This window comes from Phoxinus phoxinus (assembly GCF_949152265.1).
Source record: "Phoxinus phoxinus genome assembly, chromosome: 5".
NCBI lineage: Eukaryota > Metazoa > Chordata > Actinopteri > Cypriniformes > Leuciscidae > Phoxinus > Phoxinus phoxinus.
The window spans coordinates 19,841,699-19,851,952 of record NC_136880.1 but is presented as its reverse complement, the minus strand read 5'-3'; the positions used below and the strand labels follow the sequence as shown (position 1 = coordinate 19,851,952).

Sequence of the window (10,254 nt, the reverse complement as noted above, 5' to 3'; positions counted from 1 at the left end):
GTTTGCGTCGTCGTTGTTGAGCCCAGAATAGTCGGCACGGACTTGTCTTTGAGCAACAGTTTTCTGGCAAAGCCAGCATCATTTTGGGATTTGTTCTCAAAACAGTCATCCTTCAAATGTACAGAACAAACGCTTAAACTAACACTGCCGTGACTGAGACGTCCGCAAAAAATAAAGTGCATCCATTTTTCCCTGACGACTGGATCTTTCGCAGCGTATTCAAAGATGTTGTTTGTCCACAGCCAGGAACAGCACATCTGCGGCATCGTAACTTCCCTGTACACAGACCCACTCGCTGTCCGTCGACTGAGCACTTTTGAGGGGCGCAACGTGCGGGTGCGACGATGATACGAAATGAGCGTAGTTGCCTTGCGCTTTAAGCGTAACTGTCTTCTGCTGGAGGCGGTCATATGCAAACGCTGGTACGTCACTTCGTACCGTGACGTCACTTCTTACCATGGATCCAGAACGAGCTGTATTTAGAGCTTGATTAAATAAATGATTCGTTTATAATGGGGAGGACGTCTTAAGCTATGAAACTTGCAGGACGTTTTAATGGTACAAAGACCTCTTATATACCAAAAGATCAAGGCAAATTTGGTTTCTCATGTCATGACCCCTTTAATTCAAATAGGTGCTTAGTGCAACTAACATGCTAAATATGGAGAAATGCTGCGTTTGATTGGACTTTTCACATTAGAGATTATACAGCTTTTTATGGATCCTAGAAATCCAAAATCCTTTATGGATCCTTTTTGAATTATTTCCCCTGATATATTTTAAGACCAGTTGAGCAAAATGATGGGCACAAAAACAAAACCAGCAGCACCTGTGGAATGGAGAAATTTAAGAATCAAAATATGAAGCTGAAAGAAATCTATTTTGGCACACACACAATTGCAAATGGAGTAAACTAATTTAAATATAAAAAAGGACAAGATTCAAACTTGGAATCAACCAATCAGAGTTGGAACAAAAAAAAAATGCACTATAGGCCTATTACATATTCATTCTATTTTTACTTAACTTGTTGTCTTACTGTAATTGTTTAAAGGGATCCTATCTGGGGACATCAGAGACTTATTTTACATCTTGTGAAAAGGGCATTATGTGAAGTTTTAGCTCAAAATATTTTTATAGCATGTAAAAATGGTCACTTTTTGAAGGTGAGCAAAAATGCACAAAAAAATTTGTCCCTTTATATGCAAATGAGCTGCTGCTCAGAGGGTGTAAAAACGCGAAAGGCAAAGCTTGAATTTCCAGGTATGTCCCTCTTTGGCTAATGTATTTTCAAGATGGAGGCGTAACATGGCTTCCGCCATTCGAGCAGCTCACCCGTATGTATTATAAATGGCAGATTTACGCTTACGAGAATACTTGATTAGTTGGTAGAAGTAATTATACATTAATGAGCACATCAACATTTTTTAATCAACTTAAAAAAGTACACTGTGTAGCTTTAAAAAGTGATTTCTGTAAAAGAAAATATCTCCCTTGCTTTGAACTTTGAGTGTCTTAACGTTGCAGATGTTGTTCATGCTCAAACAGCAACATTATAAACTAACTAAAGTTAAAAAAGTGAAATCATAATCAACCACTCATTTAATATACTGTATGTTTAAATAAATCTGCATTGAAAAAAGTGAATACAACCACTATTTAAATGTTTATATTTCAACAACAAATTTGAGTACATAATTAAACCATTAAAATGTTGATTTAAAAACTACTGTATGATTATTAAATAAACTGTTTTCAGCTCAATGAAAATGGTAAAAAAAAAAAAATATATATATATATATATATAGGACCCAATTTCAAACAAATATATTTCAAATTGGCAACATTAGGCTGTTCATTGAAACTGTGTGCATCATTGAAACTATGCCCCGCTCTTTCACATGGTGAGAGTTTCATTCAGGGGAGGTTCGTGGTTGCAGAGATATAATGACTAAAAGCATCATAATATAAGCGTATGATGAGGATCATGAGGCCAACCAGTAAAATCAGAACACAATATGTTTATTGCAGGAAGTATCGTATGTACATGCTATCACAAAGAAGCACACAATATATATTTACAGTAGAAATGTTCCAGGGTGGATCACTATTGAGCATCACAACTGCATAATACTGAAATTATGAATATATCTTCTTTGCTTTGAGATATTCAATAGACTCACAACACTCCTGCTGATTAGGAATTTCATGTGCAGTAAAAAGACAGACCTACTTACTGTCATGCAAGAGCCAATGTGACTTTGTAAACACTGATGCAACAATCACCAATAGGGTGACATCACTTAATAGTTGATACTGATACAAATCACAACAGAACAGAAGAAGGTTTCTGTAAAATGGAAAAACAATTCTGTACCGACAACAATGCAACAGATAGGTGTGCCCATGCAATGATCAAACAAATGCTTTGAACTGTAGTTCACTGTCAATATTCAACATAGATTTAAAAAGTAGCTTGTTTACTTGCATTCATGCAGTTTACTGAAGAAAATGCTTTACAGAGAATGATGAAACAACTGATTTAAATAACAAACTGCTGGTGTACAGTTGTCTGGTCTTTGCCATTCATTGGGTATTTGATCAAATAAATGATTGTTTAAAACATTGTTGGCCATTTTTAAAAGACAGATCTTATAATTGTCCATCACTCTCACTTCAAGTGGGCACTAGGTGAATATTGTTATTCATAAAAGTTGTAAATAAATAGTTTGTATATTTTAGTAGTTTACAACTAATTTTAAAACATAGGCAAGAATGGGGTAAGACGAGCCAGTTTTCATATGTCAGGACAACTAATATTAATTGATATTATGAGAGCATTTTTAACATTGGGCCATTCAAATATATTTCCCCCACAAAGTAGTAAGTATTTCAATGTTAATATTTTGCCAATTTACTGATATACATTAACCAAGTCAACAACATGTATGATATGCAGTAGACACTGGGACTAGTCGCCACATGGAACATTGCAAGGGCCAGATTTTAAATCAGTTACACAAATGCTTGTTTTCTGGTAAAATGTTGGTTTCAAATACCTATAGTTCAAAACTGTATTAAGTTATTTGAACCATTTTTTTCCTGGGTAATGACAGTGGAGATATACCATGATAAAGCCTATACAATGATGTCTAATACAATAATTAACTACACATTGACCTTCAAAATTGATGAATAATAAGCCTGCCCTGAGAATTATTTACTGGAGTAAAAAGAGTGACAATTGGGGTTATGATTGTGTGCCAAATATTAAATACCAATTATTATACCTTAAAATATACTGCATAAAATTGTGCAGTTTCCTATAGATACAGGAGGTGTCTCATCTTACCCCACTCTTTCCGACTGTGCCTTGTGAAGGTATTCAAACCCTATAAATTAATTCTGTCACTTGCTGAATTACAAAACTCCTGTAGTTTATTATTATTATTAGAAAGAATATAAAGAACCAAGAAATAGTTTTTCATATATATGACCACTATTCATTATTTAGTCTGAACTTTTCTACGCAGTGACTCGGTAGTCTAGAAGTGTAGTTTCCACTTCCTGATAAGTGAACAAACAGTGTATCCATTGTTTACATCCATTGTATTATAAAACAAAACACCTTTTCTTTTTTTTAACTGTCCTTCCGGAAAATAAATAAATATGTAAGGGCTGAAATAGAATGAAACAAATGTCACATAAAGATTATTGATATAAATGAATACATAAAAATATCAAGCTTGAAACGGGTTTGAACACGTTTGCAAGGCACTGTAGTTTAATTTTTAATTGAAAACCATTTGCAAATAAAAAAAATTTGAAGATGAAATTTTACATTTTACATTAACAAGCATTGAAAACTTCTGAGAAAGTGTTTTACTTGGTATGTATGCAAATATACTGAAAACTTTAAGTAAATAAGTGCAAACATAAGGCTAAAGGCCCGTGCACACCAAGAACAATAACTACAACGATAACTATAAAAGTTTGAATCATTGTTCAAATTCTATAAGAATATCAAAGACCACACCACAGCTATACGACAGAGGAATGATATCATTGGAATCACTTTAAGAACAATTTTGTTTCTCGGATGATGAACGATAAAAAATTGTCAGAATCCACCCGACTTTAAGGAGCTTGAGCATTTAAAGCATCAGACGACATAATTGGAGCACTCGCTTATAGTATACAGTATGTTATCATTAGGTGTTGGTGTGGAAGCCAATTATTGTTACAGTTAACTTTCTTGGTGTGAACAGGCCTTTCAAATATGGAATCTGCCATCTCAGAAATCCTACTCGAGTGGTCTAGTTTTGTGAGTATTGTGTCAGGCACTCTTCCCGGACAACTTCTCATCAAAGTCCCATGGACAAACTTCAGCCATGTTGAGGTAAGAGGACGGTGTTTGTGTTGTGTGGTTCTCAGTTGTTGGAGTGTGTTTTTCATTTGAGGTAACACTTGGCAATGGCTCTGTCTCCCAGGGGCAAACGTCAGGACGTTTACTGCTGCTGATGGCGGTGTCTCTAGTAGAGCTCCTTCTCCTGCCAGATGCCACCATGGCAGCTTGGTCTCCCTCCGATGATTGGCTTGTGCGTCGTTTCTCAGAGGGTTTGCTTGAGGAGCTTCTCCGCTCCTTACTCTTGGACATTCGTTTATCATCCTCTTTATCCTTAGCTTTCTCTTTGGAAGAGCAGGATCCTTTTCTTTTCGAGCAAGAATCTCTTCTCTTTGAATGGTGTGTGGGGCTGGAAGTCTTGTCCTTGTTAGGGGATAGAGGGGGATCATAATCCCAAGGGCAGATATCCACCATGAGAGCTGGAGGCTGCAAAAGGCTTCCTGTGGACTTTGAGATATCTGAGAGGACCATCCTGGGCTTTCCATCTGTGGGTGTGACACTTTTCTTGCGTCTTGTTCTCTCAGGGGACAGTCCTACAGGCTCCATTTGTTGGACAGACGGATCCTCGAAGTTCCATGGACTAGCGTCTTTGTGGGCAGTGAGGTTGAGAGGGGATTTAGGTTTCCTCCCTTCATCCCTGTCCCCAGTCTTATCTCTGGAGCGACGGCGATTTGACGGAGATTGGCCCAACCCTTTTTGTTTGTGTTGGGACTTGTGTCCAGTTTTTGCACTGCTCCCATGGATCGTGGTGGTTTCAGTGGGGGCAATGGAAACATGCTTTTGGGCCCTCCCCTCCGATGGAGTGGGTAACTCCTCCACTTCCCAAGGGCACACCTCAGAGAGGTCGTACAGGTCCTTGCTCTTCCCTGGTTCAGAACAAATGGAGGGCTGACTGCCGCTCACCTGCTGCTTCATGATGCCCATCTTACTAGGCGTTTTGGTGTACTCAACCGACTGGCTGATGATCATTTTTGGAAAACACTCAGAGGATTCATTGACTTCTGAAAGCGTTGTGCTATCCCTTGCTTGAAGACCCTTTTTACTGGCATCTTCCACACTTTGAGTCTTACCCGCAATGCCCAGTGTCCTTTCTTTGGCGCTAGTAATGACAGACAGTGACTTCTGTAACATAGAGGTCCGAAGATGTGCAGACTTTTTTTCTGGTGCTAAATTATGTGCACTGGCAGACTTGCACACTAAGGGCACTGACTCAGTAGATTCAGCTAACTCAACCTTTGGGACCTCATGGTTCTTCTTGTTGGACCTCCGGCCCATCAAGGTGTCAAGCAGAGAAGCCTCAGTAGTAGAGTTCTCCATTTTATCTTCAGGCACCCCATTGGTTTCCCCACCTTGGTCATGTGTATGGTCATAGCTATGAGATCTCTTCAGTGAGAACATCTTTCTCTTCAGAGATTCTTCCCTTGACTTCCCAGAGTGAGACGGGTCAAAGGGGTTTCTCCTCAGAGTGCTTCTGTTACTCCCATGGTCACTTCCATCTCGATCTTCTCGGCTGTACTGGCGACTCACCGTCTCAGGTATTTCTGTGATACGGCGCATAAGTGTCCGTCCAAGTCCCCTCTTGGAACTGCGTTTTTTCTGTAAGTGAGGGTTATTGGCCAGCATCTTCTTTCTTTTATAGATCTCAAGTTGGGAATAGAGTTTCTTGAGCTCCTCCTGACAAAGGCAAAGAACACACACACAAAATAACTTACATAATCAAGATTTTCATACTCGTGACACGTGTAGAATAACAACTTAATTAAAATATGTATTAAAGGGATAGTTCACCCAAAAATGAAAATTACCCCATGATTTATTCACCCTAAAGCCATCCTAGTTTTATATGACTTTCTTCTTTCGGACGAATACAATCGGAGATATATAACAAAATTGATTGGCTCTTACAAGCTTTATAATGGCAGTGATTGGAGGACAAGATTTAAAAAACAAAACAATAAAGTGCATCCATCCATCATAAAAGTACTCCACACGGCTCCAGGGGGTTTAAAAATGTCTTCTGAAAGCGAAGAACTAATGCATTTGTGTAAGAAAAATATCCATATTTAAAACTTTAAAACTAAAATGACTAGCTCCCGAGTCCCGACAGACGGCCGTACGCATCTATTTATGGCGAAAGAGTAACCCTGACCTGGCGCATGACATATTGAAGAACGCAGAAGCGCAGAGGATAGAGTAAAACAAAACACGGTCACAAATTAGAAGTTTAAAATTAGAATTTTTAAAGAGAAATCACAGAGGATTTTTATATAAGAGAAGAGGAGCTTGAGTTTATTGCCCTGCCCTATTTGTTTGAACCGCGAGAGGTGTCAAAGCTTACGCTACTCCTACATCCTACTTCATACATCGCGTCAGGGGTTGCTCTTTTGGAGTAAGTCGACTTGCGTAGGCCATCTGCCGGAAGCTAGTTCTTTTAGTCTATAAAGTTTTAAATATGGACATTTTTGCTTCAGAAGGTCTTAAAGGGTAGCCTAGAAATCTAGATGCACCCTAGCGGCAGCAAAATTTATTTCGCAGCCAGGGTAGTCTAGCAACTCTCCGTTGACTTTCGAGCTGGAAAAACCTAAATACCAATCACATCGTGTATAAAGTAGGCAGGGCGGGCTTAACATAATGACGACAGAGTTGCGACGGTTCCCTGCCACTTGAAAACTAAGAATGGCTGCTGCTGCTGGCGAACAGCGGCCTTTTGAATCGGCTTTGGCCGCGATTCTGGAGGACTTGGAGTTAAGTTTTTCTTTGAGAAAAGAGCAAAGAACGGCACTTAAGTCATTCTTAAAAAAGGAAGAAGTGTTCGGAGTTTTGCTGGACCGGATCTTTGCCGCTCTGACTACGTCACCTTCTTCGTTGCTCTGGTTGGTTTTAGCGCTATCCTATTGCGTGCAGAGGGAATTTGAAAGACAATCGTTTATCCCGCCCCTCGGATTGAGCCATCTCAATAGTGAGTTGCCAGACCTAACATCTTGATGTAGGTCTGGCTTGAAAGGCTACTTAAAGGGTAGTTCACCCAAAAATTCTGTCAGTAATTACTCACCCTCATGTTGTTCCAACCCCGTAAGACTTTCGTTTATCTTCGGAATACAAATTAAGATATTTTTGCTGAAATCTGAGGCTTCTAGGCAATTTCATTCTGCCGGTCCAGAAAAGTTAGTAAAAACATTGTTAAAATTGTCCAAGTGACTACAGAGGACTAACCCTTTAACTAAACCCCTGGAGTCCCCCTATGGATTACTTTTATGATAGATGGATGCACTTTTTTGGACTTCAAAATCAGGACCGCCATTTACTACCATTATAAAGCTTGATAGAGCAATGATATTTTTTTATATAACTCCAACTGTGTTCATCTGAAAGAAGATAGTCATATTCACCTAGAATGGCTTGAGGGTAAGTAAATCATGGGATAATTAAGCATTTTATGTGAACTATCCCTTTAAGTGAAAAAGATGCTTTTCTTAAGATATAATTTGGGTATTTTTGCCTTTATTAGATAGTATAGTAGAAAGTGGACAGGAAGTGAAGAGGAAAACAGGGTTGGAAAGGGCCAAGAGCTGGCATTCGAACTACGCTGTGCGTCAGGGCATTGATCGCGACACTATCGGCTCCAACCACATTAGAAAGTTCCCATAAAGCATGGAAACCCAATATGTGTGTGTGTGTGTGTAAATTATCAAGGGCCAGTAAAGAGGTCTTACCCTAATGTCTTCAGGGTCCAGACTGTGCTCACTCCAGGCTGATGTTATGCTGCTGTTCAGGCAGGAGCCCGAGTGACCCATATCCAGCTCTTCTTCATAAGCCTCTGTGGCTATATCCTCCCGGGTATGAGTTCCAGTGAACAAAAACTGCAGTGAAGGATGAAACATTCAATTAATATTTCATTAAAAACAGAACCATAACTGTTCAATATATTTCGATTCTATATTTTATAGATTTAAGGACAAGGATGATAATCACCTTTGGAATGAGAAGTAATCCCAGAGTAACTGTCACTGTCAGGTGCGTATGGACGAAAAATAATATTAGCATCCAGTCTGGATGCAGCCCAGTGCCAAGAGAGAACCTGTAGATGAGACCAATGCTTGTTAAAGGTGCCACAAATTATTTTTGACATTTCTTGACTTTCACTTCAACTCCAAACATACCTAGGTTGTTCCCCTGACTTTGTTCCCCTGATTAAAGCTAAATGATGGAGAAACATTTTAGGATCTGGAGCAAATATCACAAAATAGAGCTTCAAACAGCATAATGAGGGCAAATGTAATTGGATGTGGCGTGACATCTAAGGGTTTGTTCTGTTTATTTAAACGCTGTTTAGTCAACAGGGTTAAGTATCCTGGTGATGTTGTAGTAGGGGTAATGGAGGTCACCGCTCCTCCATTACGCAAAGAGTAATGAAATTCAGGCTCATTAATCACACCGCCTTTCAAGGTCTGCTTTGGCAAAGCATCAAAACAGCGCATCACCACTTTTCAGACAAACAGAGCTTATCTGCTAGAACCAGCAGGAGTTGCAGACATCGCCAAAGAATGAGAATGAGGAGAAACATATTCTATTAAAATGGCTAGGCACTATGATACCTCCATCATAAATAATGGCAGTGTATTTTTACTCTGCAAGTAGTGCAAAGGTTTTGACTCGTTTTGCTTCAGGACCCAGATTACACATGCTTTAAGAGGCAGCCCAACGCTCTACCAAAATTGTTTATTGTACAAATGTAAACAAAAAATATCCTAAAAAAAAAACATTTACATTAGCTGCATAGACCCAAAAATATGCAATATTATTAATATGCTGGATATTGACATTTTTGTACATGGATACACATTTTAACAGACTAATGCATAAAACAACAAACACTGAGCCAAATATGTTATTAAGGTACTGAGCATGAGAAGTGCACAGTCAATTAGCACATTAACATATCAATGCAGTGTTTATTGATGGCTTTATGCTGTTGGCAGCTAATAATTCAATGCAAAAGCATATTTTGTTCGACAAGTGAAGATGCTGAATATGAGAAATGCACAGTGCATATAGATTTTTAAACATTGTTGAGTTTATACATTTTTCTGTTGTAACTGTTCACATGTATATTTTAGATTTGCATTTAGCATTGTTTTTTAGCATTGTTTCCCTGTTGACTGTGGCCCTAGGAGACCCAAGTTCAAGTTCTCCAGGAAAGTTCATAGTTTCAAGAAATTATTATTATCCCTGCTGTGCTTTCAAATTGCAAATTCCCTTCTTTCTTTTTAACTTCTTATCAAAGCAAGAAGCATTTTATCTGTATAACGAAACCAAATCGAAAGCAAAGCGTGGGTGATTGATGCTTTATCTGTGTATTTTTATCATTCTCATGCTGTCACAGAGAAAAAGGGGAAATGCAGTTGGTCGTACAAGTCTTGTTTCCTCAAATCAGTTCATTGAGCAGAATTTGCTGGGACGCTTCAATGGTAATCTTACTTGGAATACAAAAAGACTACAAACTGAATTATAGCATCAACATTCACAATTACATTTTATTATAAAGAATACCAATTTGATTTTGTCAATACTTCTTTATTTCAAATGCTCAAAAAGTTAAAACTTTATTCAATGAGTCAGGTATTCGTTATAAATCACACAATAATTACACTTGAATTCAAAATAATTATGAATTCCTATAAGTTATTTATTCATGGTCTCAAAATTAAATGTCTTACATAATGCAAGCCTTAAAAGTTGAGTGATTCACTTGCAAAAATAATTCATTATAATTCACTACAAAATTGCTTTTCACTCACTGATCTCTATATAGATTATAGATAAGTGTTTCTGCTATTTTTTAAATCAAC

General features: G+C 38.2%; 1 protein-coding gene across 1 annotated transcript in view; it reads right to left on the bottom strand.

The window, feature by feature from the left end:
- Nucleotides 1–2,008: 2,008 nt before the first annotated feature.
- gpr158b (G protein-coupled receptor 158b) overlaps nucleotides 2,009–10,254 on the bottom strand; it is a 53,477-nt gene continuing 45,231 nt past the window's right edge. Inside the window, exons 9-11 of the mRNA XM_079614231.1 lie at nucleotides 8,378–8,483; nucleotides 8,119–8,265; nucleotides 2,009–6,079 (exon numbers count right to left, since the gene is read on the bottom strand). Of these exons, the coding sequence (XP_079470357.1) occupies nucleotides 4,337–6,079; nucleotides 8,119–8,265; nucleotides 8,378–8,483 (1,996 nt within the window). The 3' untranslated portion in view covers nucleotides 2,009–4,336. The remainder of the gene's footprint in view (nucleotides 6,080–8,118; nucleotides 8,266–8,377; nucleotides 8,484–10,254) is intronic.